General features: G+C 44.5%; 1 protein-coding gene across 1 annotated transcript in view; it reads left to right on the top strand.

Annotated features, from left to right (window-relative positions):
- SLC7A14 (solute carrier family 7 member 14) overlaps positions 1-18085 on the top strand; it is a 97541-nt gene extending 79456 nt beyond the window's left edge. Inside the window, exons 5-8 of the mRNA XM_006200816.3 lie at positions 466-612; positions 3112-3320; positions 4203-5080; positions 15894-18085. Coding sequence (XP_006200878.1) covers positions 466-612; positions 3112-3320; positions 4203-5080; positions 15894-16216 — 1557 coding nt within the window. The 3' untranslated portion in view covers positions 16217-18085. The remainder of the gene's footprint in view (positions 1-465; positions 613-3111; positions 3321-4202; positions 5081-15893) is intronic.
- The last annotated feature ends 3818 nt before the right edge of the window (positions 18086-21903 follow it).

The following is a 21903-nucleotide window of genomic DNA, read 5'->3' as shown; positions in this document are numbered from 1 at the left end:
TCCTACACTAAATGCCAGAAGCACCCACCTCATGTCTCTGTGACAGTCACAGGAACCTCCCCACATTTCCAAACACTCCCTAGGGGTAGTCATACAGCCTGTGATTGTGGTTGAGAACCACAGAATGAAAACAAAGCACAAAGAAGTTAATGAGTTCCTAAGATGTAGGGATAGCCAACTTATTTATTCATAACCCTGCTTATTTCCAAAACTGATTTGAATGTGTTGAGTGACCTAGTTTTATTTGGCTATAATCCTTATCTTCATTTTACACATGAGGGAACTTCCCAGAGTCACACAGCTAGACAGTAGCGATGAGAACTCAAGCGTTTAGCACAAGTCCCACCATGTTAACCCCTCTGCCACTCAGTAGTGTCTGCCGGGCACTGGGCAACTGTAGGCACCACATGTTAGGCGCTGGTGCTGCCCTGACACTGAGTGTGACAAATGTCTTCATCCCTACAGGTGATGCAAGGAGCAGCCACATGTTTCTATGCTTTCATTGGCTTTGACATCATTGCCACCACCGGAGAGGAGGCCAAGAATCCCAACACATCCATCCCGTACGCTATCACCGCCTCCCTCATCATCTGCCTGACAGCCTATGTGTCCGTAAGTACCAAATGCTTATGGGGCCCTCCTCATGGTCTTTTCATATCTGACCTTAAAACGTGACTCTGGGGCTGGGTTTCCTTCTGTCAGGAAGTAATCCTTTCCTTGTGCCTTCTTGGTGTTTGTATGCATATGTTTCGTGTTGCTCCCTCTTTTTACACTGGCTCAAGCTCACCCCACCCGCCGAGGACAAGAAGAAAATCAGGGCTCCAAACTGGAGACAGGAGAAGCCCCAGGCCCTCACTTCAGCCAGGGCCTGCACCCCTGCTCCTCCCTCTGCACAGGCTCCTGGTGTCAGCTGCTGCCCAGGGAATAGTGTGCAGGGAGTGGGCTGCCGTCCAAGGAGCTCAGATCATAGGCTGGCAGTAACGGGTGGGTGTGCGAGCAGAGGCATTGTGGGCCTCTGTGCACCTTCCTCAATGCTCCTCTGTCTTCTGGGAGCTTCCCAGCAGCAAAGAGGCGAGGCTTTCCCAAAGTGGAGGAAGGGAACACATCGTCCTCTAGAGGTGCTCTTCCCCTAAGTCTAGGAGGGGGCAGGGGAATGCAATGTCTTTCTGCTCTTGCTCCATCTGTTTACACTGGCTCAAGCTCACCCCTTCAGGTTTCCCTGCTCAGGGAAGTCCTCAGAATGAACCCTCCAGGCTTGTCTCCTCAGGATCACGCCCCTGAGACACTCCTCACACTTCTGATGTGTCATCTCACAGGTCCCACCCCAGAATCTCTCACAGAAATAGTTCGGCCCCATCCAACATCCCCTCGGCCCCTGGCAACAGCAAGAACCAGCTGGTAAGCCAACAGGAGTGTGGTCACACAAATCCCCCAAGTCCTGGGGGTCCCACCCATTCAGTCACCACAGTTAGGAAAGAGTCACCAGCCAGGGTGCGCCCTATCAGCCCTGCTGTTCCTGCGGCAAGAATCTCCTTCCCACCCTGCACATCCGCCTCAGCCCCGCCAAAAAAAAAAAAAACTTTAGCAACAGCCTGCAGAAGCCAGGCCAGTGGACCACTAAGGCAAGCTGCCAAACAGGACTGTCCTGGAAGCCAACAGAAAAACACGAGAGCAGTGCTGCATGCAGGCCGCCGGCCACGTTCCCGGCCAGGTCAGTTATCACCTCCCCATGCACACATGCACCCGGCTTCATCTCGTCCACCCCTGATTCTCTCTGCAGACTGTGATCAGGAACAGCTGGGCTGGGGGCAGCAGAGACACTCTCTTCTGCATTTCCCCTGCTGTTCCTCCCTCATACACCCCCTCCTGCAGGGGTCAAGCACTGCAGCACACACAGTGACGTTAATAATCGCAATTCCTTCCCTAGAATAGTGCTCTATACACTAGAGTAGTCTCTGCACCCAAATTTTGGCCCATCCTAATCTAACGCAGGCAAGAGACCCAATGAGAATTGCTGTAAGAATCAATCCCACTCTCCTCCAGTGTACCCCTCAACATCCCCAAAGGCGACGTTGCAAGTGGTGGCGTTGCTGGGACAGATTCCCTTTCAGAATATATGGGCCACAACCATGTCGTGCAGTGATCAGGTCTCATGTTGGTCAGCAGGCTGCCACTCTACCACCAGGAGAGCCACAGTGCTGCCTGTGGCAGTCCATGCCATCCTCCCCAGTGGTCCATGGCTTCACTGGAGGATCTTGGCTTTTGAGAATATAGGCAAAGAAGTGATCTAGAAATGAACCACTCTCTCCTTTTCAAGCTCTAGACTCCCTTTGTGATGCCAGCATTGGCCTTCACAGGCCAGGGTTGGGGGGCACCTGGCCTTACGACTGGTGGTTCCATTGCCTGGAGCCAATTATGAAGGGAGGGTTGTTATGGCAGATCTATGAAATATGAAGAGAAATAGGCCCTGATTAAGCAAAGCCATAGTGGTGTTGTAGCCCAGAGTAGAACTGGATTCCATCCTGATGCCATAATTTGTTTCTTCGCCTGCCTGGTTCCTGGGACGGAGCTACAGAGAGGGAATGGAAATATGAGTCCCATCAGTTAATCAGCTGTGGCCCTACTATGCACTTATCTTCAGAGTTTTGATCTCTGGCCTTTGGGGTAAGAAGTAGTATGGATAAGACCCCATGGGACCCTGAAAGTGCAAAAGAAACGAGTCTTGTCCATGTGGGCAAGGTGCTCGAGGTCACTGCCAGGTCCTGGCTGCACTGCCTTTGGCTGCAGCTCCTCCTACCTGATAATATCTACTTGAACCCTCAGTGTAGCTCTGCTTTCGTGAAGCTGAAACACCTGCAGATTTATTCCTCAGATGTGAAAGGGCCAGAGAGAGATATTAGTAATCACCTGGCCCAACCCACTAGATTCACATGTGGGGAGAAAATACTGAGACCAAGAGCTCCAGAGGCCAAATAACTGTTCTAAAGTAAAGGCAGGTGCCAAGAAGTGGCAGATCCAAGCTCCAGTGCAGGCCTCTTTCCTCTCCTATGGGACACCCATCCATGCTTCAGTCCTCTCCACCTCCCGCCATGTTTCCTCTTGTTTTAACAGGTGAGCATGATCTTAACTCTGATGGTGCCATATTACGCCATTGACACAGAATCCCCACTCATGGAGATGTTTGTGGCTCACGGGTTCTATGCTGCAAAATTCGTAGTGGCCATCGGGTCAGTTGCAGGACTGACAGTCAGCTTGCTGGGCTCCCTCTTCCCAATGCCGAGGGTCATTTATGCCATGGCTGGTGATGGGCTCCTTTTCAGGTAAGGGCTATGCTCCATGACATTTATTCTATTCTTCCATCCCTGTCCAGGGACTGTTACCCACTGTCAGCGGACTATAATTTTCATGTGAGTGTCTGTCACATAGACCATGGGACTTGTCAAATGTCTTCGCAAAGAATTTGAGTGAAATTAGCTTAGGTCCTAAAACAGCCTCTCAGTTTGATTCTGGGTCCTTCTATGTAGCACACCTGATATGTTCTCCCAACTACCCCCTTCCCTCTTATTTGACATCGTGTGCTCCTCTGTAAAGATGATGGGTACCAAAATGCTACACTGGGTGGCCTCCAGAAGGAAGAACCCATCCCAGGGGTATCTGAGGCTTGCACTCACATTGAAGCCTGGTAACTGTCCCTCTGAAGTTGAAAAAGTTCGAAGTTACAATCAAAGAGAGAATAAAACCCTCTGAACAGAACCTAATAGTAGCAACAATCACTGAAAATACCTATCTCTAACAAGCTCCAAGGTGATGCTGACGCTGCTGATCTGTGGACCACACTTTTGGGTAACACAGGTATAGAGGACCTCCAAGCAACTGTATGACTTCTCCAACTACCCTTTTTTCAGAGCAAAGCCTGGGCTTCAATTTAGATTTCTGAAATACCTCCTAGAATCAATCAATCTGTCATACTACATAATGAAGTAGGAACTTTAATAAAGAAGTCTGTCTCAAAACCAAGGAATTAAAGGGAATTCTCTTTAAATTATATTCCAGGAACCAAAGCCTGGGGTAGGAATAGCAGCTGACTTAAAGCAGTGGGTCCAGAAGTAAACTGGAGAAGCAGGACCAGGGGGTGTTAAGCCATGCTGAATCTATCACTGTGCATAGCCCACTGTTAACCTTCTGCTTCCCTCTCCCTCCAGGTTCCTGGCTCATGTGAGCTCCTACACAGAGACCCCAGTGGTGGCCTGCATCGTGTCAGGGTTCCTGGCAGCCCTTCTCTCCCTATTAGTCAGCCTGAGAGACTTGATTGAGATGATGTCCATCGGCACTCTCCTCGCCTACACTTTGGTCTCTGTCTGCGTCTTGCTCCTTCGATACCAACCAGAGAGTGACATTGATGGCTTTGTCAAGTTCTTGTCTGAGGAGCACACAAAGAAGAAGGAGGGCATTCTGGCTGACTGTGAGAAGGAAGTTTGTTCTCCTGTGAGTGAAGGGGAAGAATTTTCCGGCCCAGCCACCAACACATGTGGAGCCAAGAACTTACCATCTTTGGGAGACAATGAGATGCTCATCGGGAAATCAGACAAATCAACCTACAACGTCAACCACCCCAACTACGGCACCGTGGACATGACCACAGGCATAGAAGCTGACGAATCTGAAAATATTTATCTCATCAAGTTAAAGAAGCTTATTGGGCCCCGTTACTACACCATGAGGATTCGGCTGGGCCTTCCAGGCAAGATGGACCGGCCCACAGCAGCCACGGGGCACACAGTGACTGTCTGTGTGCTCCTGCTCTTCATCCTCATGTTCATCTTCTGCTCCTTCATCATCTTTGGTTCCGACTACATCTCAGAGAAGAGCTGGTGGGCCATCCTTCTGGTTGTTCTGATGGTGCTGCTGATCAGCGCTCTGGTGTTTGTGATCCTGCAGCAGCCAGAGAACCCCAAGAAGCTGCCCTACATGGCCCCTTGTCTCCCCTTTGTGCCTGCCTTTGCCATGCTGGTGAACATATATCTCATGCTAAAGCTCTCCACCATCACATGGATCCGGTTTGCAGTCTGGTGCTTTGTGGGTAAGCAACTTCCCTTGGAACCTTGAGCATTCCCTTTTAAGGCCATAAACAGGCTTATCCCAAAATCACCTCCTAGCTGGACTGGGCATCTCCATTCCAAGAGAAATCTTGCTGATTTTGTGGATCTTTCCTTTCTGCTTCAGAGTCAAAAGAGCCAATTGTGCCCTTTCTGCCTGTTATGATCTTGGTTGTTGGTTCTGAAGAATGATACTGATCAATCCATTACTTCACTGAATACTGTTATACTATTGCTGGACATTCTCCTTGTGGATAATTAGTACTATAAAAAGTCCACTTAAAAATGAATCCATATTTTTTAAAAAGGACAAAAATAACATATAAAAGTGAGGGTGGGAAAGGCTGATTGGAATCTATAGAAACTAAAAATTATGACAAACTAAAAATTATGAAAAATTGTATTTATCTTGCATTTGACAAAATTAAATTAAAATAGCAATCATGCCATATTTTTAAATGAGCAAAGTATGAGATAAGTATGGGGCTTTTGGCACAATTTTTTGACAAAATTACATTATGGCACCATTTAACAGCCCTCACTTTTTATTGACTTTCACAAAATATTCGAGTTTTTCACTTTTCCCAAGGTCTTTCTTCATCCTTTGATATTCCAGTTATTCTGTTGGGAAGTACCCATCACAACATCATCCTTGTTGATTTTCTCTTCTTCTGCTGATAACTGGTAGGACTCTGCCAGGTCCTCAACGTCCACAGCTTTGAGTGAATGACAGTTGCTTTCTCTAAACTCACTTTCATTGCCTTCAGGAAGTCCTGTATCTTTCCCAAGATTTCTAGTTTCCCTTGGGGATCAATTTATATTATATTCTCATTACATGTTTATCATATATGACAATCACTGATGTTAATGAAATGTCTGGGGATTGGTGCTCTTGATAACTTGAGAGGGATGTTTAAGGGAAGACTAATTTTAAATTTCCTTAGTTACTATTTTTGTATTTCCCTGGAATCTCCAATAACAAATACTTAGTTAAAGAGGGTCCTTAGGTGCTTTGAGGAATATAAGAGCAAGGAATAAGTAACCCTGCCTTAAGGGAGGCAAGACAAATACACATGAATTGGCAGTACAGACGCACTGAGTTGTAGCCTACCAACTCCTTGAGGTCAGGGATATGGGTGTTCAGCATGGTGACCACTGTGCCTGGAACACAGCTCGTGCTTAACAACACTTCTCTATGATTACAAAGCACCCTTCAGATGAGAAAAAGGAAACTTCCAGCCAGAATAGCCAGAAAGGCCTTTGAGGAGGTAGAATTTGAACTGAGCCTATAAGATAAGATTTAGGTAGGGGGAAGTAAGGGGAACATGGTACTCAAAGGAAAGGGCCTATGTCTCCCAGCAAATTCTTCACCTCTGAAGGCCATACTATGCCTTCCTGTAAGTATTTTGTACCAATTTTTCACTACTCTAAGCCTCATCCCTTGTTAGTCTTTAAGGGATCTCTTGAAAGGACCCCACTGACTCGTCAAAGTTCAAAGCATTTATATGATTTATTCACAATCCCTCTTTTCTGTTTAAACATTTTTTTCACTGGAACAAGAAGCTAAACAATAGGAATATTCCTCTATGGGTAGAAAATGAAGTGAGTGGAAATATTAGAGTCATGTATTTGTCAAATGAGTGAAGGCACAGATACAAATACACATGCATTTATTCATCTGCTCCTGGACTATTTAGACTAGAAGAAGCCTTCAACATCTAGCACAATGTTACCCACAGGGTGGTGACCATTCCATTGTTAGTATCTGGACTGATTTGAGACAGTATATGAATGAACTTTTTAAAATATAGTTATTATACTCTTTCACATATACTAGAAAAATATGCACACTCACATGAATCTAGCGATTATTTTTAAATTTTAAAAGTGAATCAAATTAAAGAAAAAATATTAGTGCTCGTACAGGTGCCATATGAATCAAAGTAATCATTAATACTATAGCACTCATTATATAGCAGCCATCGTTCCAAGGGCTTTGCATATATTAACTTATTTAACCCTCACAACATCTCCATTTTACAGATGAAGAAACTGAGGCCCTTGACTGAGGCCACACAGTTAGAATATAGCAAAACCAAATTAGAACTCAGGTGGTGTGGTCCAGAGTCCACGATCACAGCAACTGTACTAAAAATGTGGTATAAAAATGAAATATATCAGAGTTTGAGAAACACTGACATGGTCCACCACTTCCCCACTTCTCCCTCTCTCAATTTTATAGAAAAGTAAACTGGACCTCCAAGAGGTTAAGTACCATGCTCAAGGTCAACAGGAATAACACAAAGTTATGCACAGGGCTATTACTACAATCCAGAAGCTCCAGGCTCAGACCTGGGGCTCCTACCTTCCCACCAGAGTGCCTCTGAGCAGACCTTCCTATTTGCTCAAAGTGTTTGATATGCAGTCTGTGCAGATTAACACGTAACATCAGAGCTGGCTTCACGGGTGGATGACCTGTGCAGTCACACAGGGCCTCACATCTGGTTTGATGCTCTGGGCTGTCTTCGTGAATCCCCAACAGTTTTTTAACAAGAGGCCCCATGGTTTCCTTTTACACTGGGACTCAAAAACTATGTAGTCAGTCTTGCATAATATCTATGTTTCTGGAGCACGAGATGAATTTTGCAAAAGTGGTGATGTGGCAGGGGCCCTTGCCTTTGGAGTCAGACAGCCCCAAGCTCAAATCACAGCTCTGCCACTTCCCTGTGACCTTGGGAAGTTCTCCTTAGTTAAGTGAACTCATCTGTAAAAATGCAGATAATTCTACTAACCTTGATCTGGTTGCTGTTTGGGGATTAAATAAGAAAGTATCGGGGAAAGCAATAAAAACTATTTATTTCCTGCCTTTCTTTTAAAAATCTAAAATGATTCATTGTCCCTCAGACTAGCTAGCTATCACATGCCAAAGTACAGTGTGAACCTGTTCTGACTCAGGCTGCTTTCCCAGTTATCAGGCAGAAGAAAACTCCCAGAGAACCTTTTGTAATCTTGCCGATAGCACAGACTTCAAACCGGCTCTGATACAGAAACTGATACTCCCTCACGTGGGAGCACGCCACCCTGCAGCCTGAGCTGGCCAGACAGAGGGCACTGGAGCCTGCAGTTCAACAAGCACCCCGCCACCAGCTGCTAACTGCTCTGGTATCATGATCTTTGGTGTAGGAGTCAGTTTTGCTGGAACAAAGATTCTCAACCCTGACTACACGTCAGCATCACCTGAGTTGCTTCTGAAACGTTCTCTGCCCAGTATTCCCCAAGAGAGACATCCTGGTTCAATTTATCTGGCATGGCCAAGCACTGGGTAGTTTGAAAGCTCCCCTAGGTAATTTTAATGAGCAGCCAGATTTACAATGATCTAGAATGGTGGTTCTCAAACTGTGGTCCCAGACCAGCAGCATCAATATTACATGGAAACAGTTAGAAAGACAATTTCAGAACTACAGACAGAATCAGAATCCCTGGGGGCAATTTAGGTTTTAACAAGCCCTCTGTAATTCTGATGCATTCTCAAACTTGACAGCCACTGATCTAGAGAGAAGAATAAGAAGATATTAGCAAGCAGGGCAGATAATTTAACCACAAAACTCCCTATTTTGGCATATATAAAATACATCCACCCCACAACTCCAAATTAGCTTACAAAATCTTTGATAATCTTATAGAATAAATATCCCATCACTATACTTTTGAGCTTCCAAAATGTCAGGTTTTTCTTTTTAATCTATTTATAACATAAATTTTCTGGGGAGAACAGCAGATTTCTAAATGGAGCTTTTTGTGAAACACCAGCTACTTTTTTTGTAAAGATTTACACGGTTAGACTGAGTCATAACTTGATAACCTTCTAAGACACATTTCCCCCCAACCTCCTCTAAATGAATCTTAATCACAGCATTTTTGTAACAATGTTTTGCTAAGCTCTTGACCTTCAGAAGAGCACAACTCACAGATCAAAACGAGGCACAGTCCCAACAAGACTACCCAGCACTTGTTTCTCTTCCTTCAAACAAGAGAAATAACACAAATGCCAAATGTTTAATAATCCCAACAAAATGAGCACAAAGCAGCCTTCATTTCCTTCTCTTAGATGATGCAGTTTTGTAAAAGAACACCTCAATGGGCTGGGCAGAGTCTCAGGGAATATGAAACTAGCAGGGACCAGTGAGAATACTTCACGATGGTGTTTTCCAGTCATCTGCCAGGTCTACTGGTCCCTGTGGGCCTTTACTGTAAATTAACCATCATTTAGACCAGTTCACAGGCACCCTTACCTTGGGTGCTGCCAAGTTTTCATCAGAATTTTTTCAGTCCCTCTGAGGAAAACAAATTATTGTCTATAGCTTTAGAGGACAGATAGGACTTGTGATTTGGGCAATGGATCTCATACATCCTACACCAAAACATAAATATCCCACAGAGAAGGCACACTTTATGGTCTATGCCTGAGTGCTCATCTGAAATCCTATTGGAAATTGACTCAAACAGCCATTGTGATGATAGGAAGAGGAGGGAGAGAAGGGGGCCACCAATTGAGACTGGAGAGGGCACCAAGACATGTTCTGTACCTAAGTTTGAAATTCTCCTTTTAGGAGACGAGAAAACAAGTGGCAGGTTCAACATCAAAGTCACACTTAGAAAAGTCACACTCAGAAAAATCATGGAGGCCAGGATGAGGGTGGCAACAGGGTCAGGGTGATTCCAAGAAGGAGGGGGGATGTCAGTGAACCCTGTGGAGGCTGCAGGCTGGCAGGGTGCTGGGATAGACAGGAAGATACCTGGGGAGGAGGGGGCAGAGTGACCCATGGCCCTGCACCCAGTGGCAGCTGAGAAGGAAGAGGGGCCCATCACAGTGAACGCCCTGGAGCAGGCATGTGTGGAGCACCCAGAAGAGAAAAGCCAGGAAAGAGTGGGCTATGGGCTTCCTGCCCTCAACATTACCTCTGCGAGATTCACCCACATTGTGCTTGTAGTTTTAGTTTCTTCATTCTCCTTGTGGTCTAGCCTTCTGCTGTGCCAATGTACCACAGTGGATTTATCCATTCTGGTGTCCATGGACATTTAGCATGTGTCCAGTACGAACAGAGCAGCTATCAGCATTCTTGTACATGTTTTTGGTGGACACACAAACACATTACCCTTGGGCTTCTGTTGAGCTAGAAGTGGGATTGCTAGACTTTTTCATATTCTTTAACAGGACTGCATTCTGTCTTACAGGCATTATACTCCTCAAATAAAATAAGGGTCGCCAGGTCCATTTTGCAGATGGGAAACTGTGGCATAGAGAAGGTGACTTTATGTTAGATCAGCTGCAGGGCCAGGAAAGAAGCTCCCCTGGTCCCCATTCCATCCTGAGCCTGCTCTTCCTGGCCACGCCGTATTAAACAAACCTTAATGTTATTACAATCAACAGGGCTTGTGGTGGTATCTAAAAAATAACCAGCAGAGTGGGAGTTGGTGGGGATTGTGCTGGAAGGGAGGCTACCTTCTCATTACCGTCCAGTCTTCATTTCTGCATAAGCAAGTGTCTGTTTTGGAAAGTTGATCCCAGAGTAGTAAAAATAAAAAATAAATTTAAAAAAACCTCTGGACATAACAAAGTGCCTCAGTTATCTGCAGCGGGCAGGGCTTCCTGCTGGAAAGCACGCCCCAGGAAGAGACAGCTCCACCCAGCCGGAGGTCAGGTGGCCCACCTCTTCTGGCCCAGCTGCCCTGAGCGTGGAGCCGTGGGCAGAGGACAGAAAGCTCCTGGGGGACTCTAGAGATCAGGAACCTGCTTCACAACCTGAGCTTGTGCCTGCAGGGTTGGAAATTTGTCAAGCACCAGGTCACCCAGCCTCTTTTCCGAACTGAATTTTTATTCGAGGATTTTTCCCATATGATCTAGAGGGCCACTACCCTACCCCTCTCACTTATAGGTTTGAGGTCTTTTGCTTAATTTGCACAGGATGCACCAACACCGGGGGAATAAGTAGGCATTTTTCCAGCTGATGCTGGGGAGCCTGGCATTGAAGGCAGCTTGGCAACCTTAAACCCTCCCCGGAGGCCACTGGGTGGGATGGGAGCAGCCCTCCATTTAGACTCCAGAGATGTGAGTTCCAGTGCCATTTTTATCACTGGTGTTAGGTGCAGTTCTTAACTCCTCTGGGATGATGGACGAGAAAGTACGTTTCTATAAAGGGCTTTCCAATCACAAGGTGTTCTGTCACATAAAGAAAGCCCATTCAATTGCTGAAGGCATGATTCTTCATCTTATCTAACCCAAACCTCTCACAGGCACATTCTCCACTGAAGAACTTTGGCCTGGAAAAGAAGCCAGGGCCTCCCTTTGAATATTTCCCTTGAACGCAAACAGCCTCTCACGTGACTCATGGCCATTAGCAGGTGCCCAGTCAAGCCATGTTGGTTGTTAAAATATTGAAACACTTCTGTGCCTGCTGCTAACTAGTTGCTGCCTTGACTGTCCCCTACTGTTCATGGTCCATCAAGTAAAAAAATCACTCCAGTCCAGCAGGGGGGCCTCCATGACCCTGCTCAGCACAAAAGCTGATTCCTGTTTGATTTTTAACATCATACTTGACTTTAAGTTTTAAAACATCAGATGTGTAACTACAAAACAGTGGATCTAAGTTTTTAAGGAATAGGAGAATCAAATAATCAAATAGAACAAATAATATTATTTACCAATTAGCCATCTTATTCTTGAGGCTTATTCTTGACTTCTGGCTTATGCCAGAAGTAAGTCCACTCTCAAAAGATAAAACTTTACCATCTGTAAGGGTTTACAAAAGATATGGTGCCAATCCCAGTGACAACCTAAATACAGGGTCCAAAAATTATTTCAAGCAATGATAGCATCGCTGGAATAAGTGTATAGCCTCAAAAGGTGAAGAGTTTATCTCCACCTGTATAAAATTCAGGGAAATTTTAATGCTGCTGGATACCAGATGATATTAAGGAATCATTATTTGTTTTTAGATGTGATAATGATACTAAGTTTTTTAAAGGGGTCTACTTTAGAGTTAGATACGAAAATATTTACAGATGAAACAGGATGCAAGGGATTTATTTCAAAATGAGCTAAAGAGAAAGGGGCAGGGGAGGGGGCGAGTGATGAGTAGAGGGCCTTCTTTATTCAAGTGTCTCCACCTCTGTAAGTTTTGAATTTTTCAAAAGTAAATTCAAGCAAAATTGTTTCTGATCAATCTCTACCTCACAGCCACCCCTGGTAGATGGGAGAAATAACAGCTGGAAGTACCCTGGATTAGGACATGGAGGGACCCAGAAGGGTTTTAACTGCGGCTGTGGAAAATTCTGTATTTTGTCCTGTGCCCCAAGTTTCCTGCCTGTGTAATGCATATAATCATAACCTCCTCCACCCCCCAACACACACACACACACACACACACACACACACACACACACACACACACACACACACACACACCATTCCCAAACAGGCTAGGAGGAGTCTAAACAAAATAACATCTGTAGAACATTTTGGGAGAAAGGTACGACATAATGATGTGATGCATCATCCTAGGACCTCAGCACCAGAGGCGTTGGGTGAAGTCTAGTTCAGATGATTCAGGATTCCCAGAATCCCCACAGATTTTTCAGAAACTACCTCATGCTAGTTCTTTAAGCCAACTGAAAAAAGTAGCAGAAACAAAACACCCTGCTTCTACACAGCAGGCTTTTAGCGGCTCTGTTTACTCCTCTGACACAAAGCCCTTGTTGATGTGCGACAGATGGTAATACATGTTTCTCTCTCTTCTCTCTCTCTCCTCTGCTTCCCTCCCTCCCTTCATTTGTTCCCTTGTTTCTTTGTCCCCTTCCATTTTTCCTTGTCTCCAATTCTCCTCTGCCACACACCACTTTCCTGAGTTGACTCAAAGGCCAGCAAGAGGGATGAAGGCAGACAGGATGTCAAGACCCAGGAGCTGCGTTTGTCTGGCCGACGACCCATTCTGTCAGGCTGCAGGCACACAGTTCCTCCTTGGCTCATAGCACTCATATTTGAAATGCATTTTTGAAGACAGAATAACACACCTTTGAAACTGTAGGGGGCTCGGAGCAAACATTAAAACGCCCATAAATATTTATGTGGCAGTTTTCCATGGACTGCTTTCCCAAAGTAATCACAGTCGACACATTTGTGCACAGACACATATACACACATACACACACACACGCACATACTCGTGTTCCTTTCAGGCCCAGCCACTCCAAAAATAAGACCTAACCTCATACTGAATATTTACTGCACTAGGCACAGTTCATGGCCCAGCCGGGGCAGGGGCGCGGTGGAGGGTTGGACGTGCTAGAGCCTTTCCTCTGTCCACACGGAATGCTGGGGTTGCCCTTCTCAGAGCCACTCAAGCGACTTAGTCTTTCCCAGCTTCCATTTCTTCTTCTGTAAAATGAAGGTATTCAGATAGATAAAATGACAGAGGCTCTTTTTCAGCTCTAAATAGCAATTATTATATGCATAATCACACCAAAGGGTCTCAGAGAATTCCCATAAATCAATCTACCTGATACCCCAATACCTGGTCGGGGCAGAGGAAGGTTTGTCAGAACAGACGTCAAAGCAGTGCTTGAATGATGACCTGTGTAGTACAGAGGAGAGAAGTTAGGGACAAGGGGGAAAGAAGAAAATGGTATTAAGCTTAGTAGGGAAATAAGTCTTATAAATAGGGTCTGAGAAGGAGATCAAAGAGGAAAGAACTGATATAATAGACACCAAGCAGGAAGAGGAGGCAAGCTTTGGCACCTGCCTGGATGTCTAGGAGAAAAGCCAGCAAGAAAGAAAACCTGGGCAAATGGAGGTGTGTGCCTGATGATAAACTTGGTCTTCTGAAATTTATTCTCAGATCTTAAATGTGCTTCCAACAGAGGCATTCTCCAAGAAGCAGCATACTGGCCCTTTTAGAAGAGACCTTAATTTGGTGCCTTGTTCTATACAAGGATAATAACTATGCGCTGTGGCCACTCCCCACCCCCAGACAAGAAAGAGTAGATCTATAGTCAGAAAAATGAAGTTGCTATTTGAGAAGTAATAGCTACATCTGCAAATGATTAACTCCAGGATTTACTACCAATTAGAACTATAAATCTCTGCTTACTTTGGCTCCTGGAAAGTTGATTTCACAGGGGGAAGGGGGAGGGGAGAGAGTCATTTGAGACAAGGAGGGAGAAATCCAAGCTTAAAAAGACACACTTCACATTCAAAAGGGAGCAGGATCCCTCAAGCACCAGAGCAGAAAGCAAGCTTCACCTTGTGGTTCTAAGCGAACAGCCCGGCAGATGCCCGCAAGGTTCGCAAAGCCGCCCAAGAGGACATTGGGGCGTGGAAGGAGGGTGCATAACCCAGGGGCCCCCAGGGGCCCGGCCACGATATGGCCAGAGTTGGCGGCAGAGCACATGCATCAAGAGCTTTAACGTTCCTGATCTCAGGGATTCTCAGCCTTGGCTGACCACTGTAGTCACCTGTGAAGCTTTAAAAATGCCTATGTTTGGGTCACACTGCAGAGTAATTAAATCCGACTCTCCAGGCAGGAGGCTCAGGTATCAGGATTGTTCCAAAACTTCCCAGGTGACCTTCCAGGTGCAGCTAGGGTTGAGAACCACTGCTTGTCTCATTTCCTCCTCACAGCAAACCCATGGTATAGGTTCAATACTCTCATGGTTTCATAGAAGAGAAAGCTGAGGCACAAAGAGGCTCAGTAGCTGGTCCAGGGTTACACAGCTCATAGCGGTGGAGGCAGGATTTAAACCCAGAGCTCACTCTTAACTCTCATGCCTCCTGTCCTCCAAGGCTACAGTTCTGTGTTCGAGGCCCTGAGTTCTCAGTGTTCCAGGCCCTGAGCCTTCATGGGTTTTTCAAGGTAGAAAATGGGGTCTCAAACTATTTTCATTTTTTTCCTAAAAATTCTAATAGAAATGGAATATTGGTCTACATTAATGCGATATATTTAACTAGGCAGGCAGGTTTCTTTCCTTTTCTGGGAATGACATCAAAACAAGGCGGCTGCACTGGACTTTTCACGCTCATCAGGAGTTCTCATTCATTCATTCAACAAACATGAAGTGCCAATTTTCTGCAGTCTATAAGATAGAATCACACAATAGATGTTCTAAGGGCCATAACAGTGACATGCACTAGACACTCTGAAAGTCCACAAAAGAAAGTGGACAGCTCTGAACAGCAGTTATGTATTATGACACTGGTAAGTGAAAAATGGCAAAGTAAATTGTAGGGCAATATATGCATGTTGCTAAGTGGTGAAATAAAAGATGGAGTCCCTAAGTAGAGGTGTGGGATAATAATGCTATGAGAAGGTTGAATACACTGTCAGTGACCCATAACTATTTAACCCAGTGTAGAAAATGCAAATTCCTGTCTGGCACCTACGTGACTATAGTGAGCTGGATGTCAAATAGGAGGTGGGGACAGTAGAGACCTCAAGAGCCCATATCCTGTCTAAAGAGGCAGTCAGTTTTCACCTCCAGCCAAAAGTCTCCAGATAGGAATATGGGTGCAGTGTTGTCAGACCTTCTGACTTTTTTAGGGGAAGCTGTAAATATGGGTTGCTTAATGCAAGATCTCCCAATTTTTAAATGGCATCTAATTTGAGTCTTTTCAAAACACTGTAGACCGAAGAAAACACATCCACCACCAGCTCTGCATTCACCATCAAGAGTGACCTCCTTGCTTGTCCCATAGATCCCAAAGCAACTGCTTATTCACCTGTGCCTCCCCCTCCCTCGCTGCAGGTATGCTCATTTATTTTGGATACGGCATCTGGAACAGCACCCTGGAAATCAGCGCCCGAGAAGCAGCCCTGCACCAAAGCATGTACCAGCGCTACGACGTGGACGACCCCTTCTCGGTGGAGGAGGGTTTCTCCTACGCCACAGAGGGCGAGAGCCAGGAGAACTGGGGCGGGCCAGCGGAAGACAAAGGCTTCTATTACCAGCAAATGTCAGATGCGCAGGCAAACACCCGGACAAGCAGCAAAGCGAAGAGCAAAAGCAAACACAGACAGAACTCAGAGGCCCTGATTGCAAACGATGAGTTAGATTACTCTCCAGAGTAGGCGGGAACATGCAAGAAATGTAGAAATGATGATGATTTATTTTCAGTAACTTAACCTGTGGGCTAGAAGGTGGAAACTTCTTGGGCTCTCATTTCAAAAATCCAGCCGTCCCCGAAGTTAGTCCCCAGTCATAGCCTGTCATTTGCCACCTCTGCTCTTCAGGACAGTTCTGTCGAAGGGTTTAACCAGGGTCCCATACTGGTCCCCTTGTTAAAAAAAATTAAACAAGAAGCTACAAGAAATTCTATCTTAGGTGCAACCATCAGAGCTGATGGCAGCAAATGTTTCCCAGGCCTTTGCTTTGCTGGTTGAATCTTTTTGGCTTCTTACTATGACCCCAAGAAGCAGGGTCTTGGGCCACACTGAGGCTGCAGCTACTCCTGGAGTTGTGCCGAAGCAGGTGGGGGGTGGGCACAAGGCAGCATTTCAACCACCTGAGACCATGAGGGCACAGCTCTATTCTCAGTATGCTAGGCTGAGAGTCATTCCCCAAAGCCAGGTGGCATTTGGCACTTCCTCAGCTAAGCAGGCAACATTTTGTCCTGAAATCTCACAAAAACAAATTCAATGAGATGCATACTTCTTTTTATGCGCCAAGGTTCTCACGGGTCACCAAACCAGAACTTTAGGATGTGGCAAAGGTCAGGGACTCTGAGACCAGGACCCTAAAGATTTCAGACTCACTGTAAAGCAGTCATGCAGACCCAATAATATGGTAAGAAGCACCATCAACGCTCTACCTAAATGCCCAGAAAAAACCTAAATAACCATCTCTTACAGTGAAGACCAGAAGGGCACTGGCAGAAATTAACGCTCTGTCATGACTTCTCTTACCCAGACTCTAAGCTCCTGCTGATACGATGAAGGATGGCAAAGTGGGAGCATGATTTCATGGCACTAATACGCCTTGAAGAAGTAGGCTGTTTGTTCTATGATCAGATAAAAAATTTTACAAGGAGAAGTGACCCAGCCACTGAGATCACATTGCAAATTCTATTGCAGATTTCTAAAATTATACATTCTGTATTTTTTTTGAGATAAAGCAACCACTTGATTGGTGGGTGCTACTCTGAAAACAAAACTGTTGAAGCACAGCTACTTAGGTAATTGCATTCCATGAGATCGCATTTCACTTCTGAACTTTGTTTACCTGGAGTAGCTCTCTTTTAGACATGTATCTTTCCTACTATTTCCCAGAGCAGTTTCACTGAAATCCAGAGAAAAATCTACCTGGTAAGGTCTAAATTTGGGCCAAATACCCACACGTATTTTCTCAGAAACAAGTCAGAAGAGAAAATCTGCAACAAGAGAAAACATATGGTCTGTGCATTATAGTCTTCGGTTACAGGGATTCCAACACTGCCCTGAGATGTGTATGCATGTATGTGAAGGCACAATATGGATCAAGCTAAAATATTTATAAGAATTTCCTAAAAGGGGATCAAAATAGCAGAATCTTTGCTCTGTCTGTCTACTGGATCTAGCATTATCCGAAAAATTTTCCAGGAGATCAACTAATGTTTAAGTCTACTCTTTCTTAAAGGTTGAAGTTTGTACCATCTTGGCATGCTTTGGAATTATAGAGGAGGTAAACTTTTTTTATGAAACTAACACTGATCAAGAATGTACCAAGTCCTAAGTGATGGGAAAAAAAAGAAATGTAACATCTAAACCCTGGAGGCTCACAGCCCCACGATGTTGAATGTAGATAAACCAAGCCTTCCACTGTATCAGCTGTTAAGAACTCTGGTTTCCTGAGGTCATTTTGTCATTTTAATGTAATGCTTGGCAATGGCGTGTTTTCTCTTCCCTAAACTTAACCATAAAGATACAGCGCCTGGTGTGTGAAATATATCCTTGGGGACTGAATTAGTTATCAGCAATTTTTGTAAAAACAAAGTTCTGAACTGGTCTTACGACTCTACAAATCTGCCTAGTTTAAATACAATCTCTTAAACGTGAGATACATTCAGATAGATGGGGTGGGGCTATATTCATTAAAAGTGTTCAAAAGGAAAGATGAATGCAAAATAACAAAATCTTAAAGTGAGTGAAAGAGCTTCCTTTCACTAGTGAGATGCAGGTATTAGAGTAACAATTGTCTGGTGGGAGAGGTATGAGGTTTCTGTAGCCCAAGAAGAGAGAACACATGCTTTGGTTAACCCTACTGGTATTAATTTCATGAAGATCCTCTCTATAACTACTCTCATTTTTGGAGTCATTTCTCAAATAACATCTCCATATTTTTAAAATAACTTAGTTTTATTTTATTTTATTTTTGGAAGGGAGGTAATTAGGTTTACTTATTTATTTTTTTTAGAGGAGGTACTGGAATTGAACCCAGGACCTCATGCATGTTAAGCATGTGCTCTATCATTTGAGCTACATACTCCCCAGCATCTCTATATTTTTTAAGCTTTGCTCTCTTTATTGCCCTAAAGTAAATTAGTCATCTCACTCACCAATGACCTGAATGTTTTTTAATTAGCTAATATGATAGAAAAAGTTTTTCAAGATAAATAGACATGTTTTTCCCTCACATTTATCAGCCTCTGTGAAACAGTCCCAGATTTCACAATGCAGTTTTCAAATACCATTCATCACTAGAATGATTATATTAGTGTTTCCTAATTAATTATCTTAAGACCACATTTGTGGGACTATGTTAAAAGTAAGATCACCCTATAATTACCTCAGAAAATTAGCCCTTGAACAGAGTCCAAGGAAGATCTATATTTTATTGAATTCTCTATAGCAAGAGCTCTTTCAGTGAGATTTCATCATGCGGATTTGTGGTTTGGAGCCAATAACTTGATTTTTTAAAACTGTATTCTATTTATTAGTACTCTGCTTCATTTCAAGAGGATGTGAGGTGGCTATCAAAATATATATAATACAAAAGAATTCAGTGAGGAAACTGGGACAAATAAAAATATAAATAGAAAGGCTAGACAAAGCTAGAAGTGTATTTAGTGCACAAATGCAGATCCCTGCTATGCATTGCTAAATTTGCCAACAAGGGGGCAACTTAAAAAATAAGGAATTGTTGGTAATGACAGCAAGAAGTATTCCTGCATGATAAAAACAAATTGTTTCCCATGAGGGCAGAGAACTGCAGTAGCATATATCGTTGAAACCCACAGATAAGCTTCAGAGCTAGATTTTGCCAACGACATGTGACTGGCATATAGGGAATGTTCAATAAGTATCTGATGATCAGATGGGATGCATAGGTGGATGGATGAAAGGAAAATGAAATATTTATTTAACAATCTTTTTGTGCAGAGCTTATGTGCTGTGGCATAAGAAATAGGGGAAATAGGATATGTAAATAAAGAACAATAGTGAAAGTGACAGGCGAGCTGAGGGAGTTATCATGGTGGGGGTGGCGCTCAAATATGGAAAAGACCTCCCTCCACTGGAAAGATTATAGAGAATGCAGCCCTTGTGTTGAGCCTTGTGGAATGGGCAGAATTTCTCCAGGTAGGAATGAGGGAGAGGCTTGCCAAGGGGAAGATTAGCATGAGTAAAATGTAGGCTGTGGCTGATAGCTGTCTTCTGACTAACAATTTGTACAGTGCCTCCTTCAAGGGAAAACAAGAAGCTCATTTGACAGGAGTGCATGATTTATATATAGAACTACAGCCAATATTGCTGAGAAAGCAGGTCAGGGCTCACGCACAGGTAGATGTGAATGTTGAAGTAAACTGGCTGGCTCTCCTTGGGTGGGGAGGCATTTAAGGAAATGAAACTATGAATCAGGGAAGGCTGGACTTTAAGCTGGGGCAGTGGCTTCATCTGCCAAAGGCAAGGAGCTAGTCAATCACATACACACTCAAAGCAGACTTAATGTATTAAAGGGGGAAAAAATTGTCCATATCAAAGCAATGTATGATTCTTCCTTTGAGTCCTGTCTGATTTCATCAATAACATACAAGAAATATGGTCATTTAACACGTGGACAGACGACACAGAGTTATTCGCAGCCCCTTTAAAATTTTCAGCAGTTAGTTTAAACAACCAAACCTAACAAGAGTTTATATCTATCTGATGTAAACAGTAAAACCTCAGCTCCAAGTTTTACTCAACTTAAGTGCAACCCATTTAAAACTAGTGAAAGGAATTGAATGACAGAATTAGGTGAAGTTCTAGTTCTTAGTAACAAACAAATATCTAACCAAATGTCCACATAACGCTCATGATGAGCCTGTTTAATAAACAGGAAAAAAATTGTTGAATTTAATGATCCATGCTTCTCTAGAACCTGTGAATGGGTCAGGATACAAACCCAGTAATTACTGGGAAACAGAATACAAACTCCTTCAAAGAAATCCCTTATTCTCCTGAAAAGGGTTGATAAAGTTGTCCTCCTTTACATCCCTCTTGGAAGTCCACCTTACAAAGGTAGACCTCTTCTCCGCGTTACAGAGAAGCTACAAGAGCCTGAGGATCGGACTAAAACACTGGAGGAAATTGCTGTCCCCTTTTCCACCAGCTTTTACCAGGACCAAGATGTCAGTGGAAGCCCACTGAGGGTCAGACACAGGTTTACCAATTCTGTATCTCAGATTAGAACGTCTTGTTGGGTGGAGATGTCAGAAATCAGGAAATGTGTCTGAAGCCACGGCTAGGGTCAACTCACCGAGCTCGGGCAGCGGTTAACAGTCCACTCCTGGGTTTCAGCCCTCGGGTCTGGGAGCACGGCCTTCATTTCTTACGCTGGCGGGGAGGGCAGAGCAAAGGAAACACATGCTCCAAATTCGCCTCATGGAACTCGCACTCCGTTTTCATGCCGTTTAGAACTCGACTTGTCAAGGAGGAGTTTTCTAGCCAGAATTTTCGCGCAGGCCCGGTTTCTCCTGCGTGCAGGCGCCTCCCTGATGCGGAGGACACACTTGTCCACAGGGCCCTCTGGGGTCCCTCAGAGAGAGCGGGGCGCCAACTGGCCCCCGTGGGGGCGCGGCCGTCCCAGAGCCAATCATTAAACAGCGCGCAGGCGCAGAAGCAGCCCACCCCCCCCAAGGCCGCCGCCCGCGGGACCCCGGGTGGATGCTGTTTCACCTGGGCGTTCACTCTCCATTTCTCAACGGTGATGAGTAGCAAAAAGCTCCTTTCGTGTACAAAACTGGTAGTCCTGTGTCTACTTCTGTTTTCGCTAAGCTTTTAGAGGTGCGGCTGTTGTAATATTTTTCACCCTGAGGAGCAACCTCGTTTCCAAAATGCTTTCGACGTCTTGCCCGGCTTCAGTGACTCAGGCATTGTTGTGAAATACCTAGGCGCTTGCCTTTTGCCAAAACTACTTCTCTAAGAAAATGTTTGGGGTTTTCGTTTGTTTGCTTGCTTTGCTTTTGTTTTTGTTTTTTAGGATTTAAGGCCCGAAAGGGATTAGCGGAAATTGTGAAGCCCATCAAAAGTGAACATGTATTTTGTAGTATCAACTAAAATAGTATTAGAAATCATTAAACCGCATGCTTTGTGCATGGAGTTACAAAATTCACAAAGGGCTTTCACAAAGACAGCTTTGGGCTTAAAGTCTTCCGAAAGCGGGTAGCTGTAATTTCCTACTGTACAAGAACACTGCGTGCATTTTGGTATAATAAGGAAAGAAAATGGCTTTATATTAGAACTAGGAGACGGGCAGCCTGCATTTTTTTGTTAGGAACTCCCTCTGTGCTCTTTTCTTTTCT

This window comes from Vicugna pacos, chromosome 1 (assembly GCF_048564905.1).
Source record: "Vicugna pacos chromosome 1, VicPac4, whole genome shotgun sequence".
Taxonomy (NCBI): domain Eukaryota; kingdom Metazoa; phylum Chordata; class Mammalia; order Artiodactyla; family Camelidae; genus Vicugna; species Vicugna pacos.
Note: the sequence above shows the minus strand (reverse complement) of the source record. Positions and strands in the feature narration are given on the sequence as shown.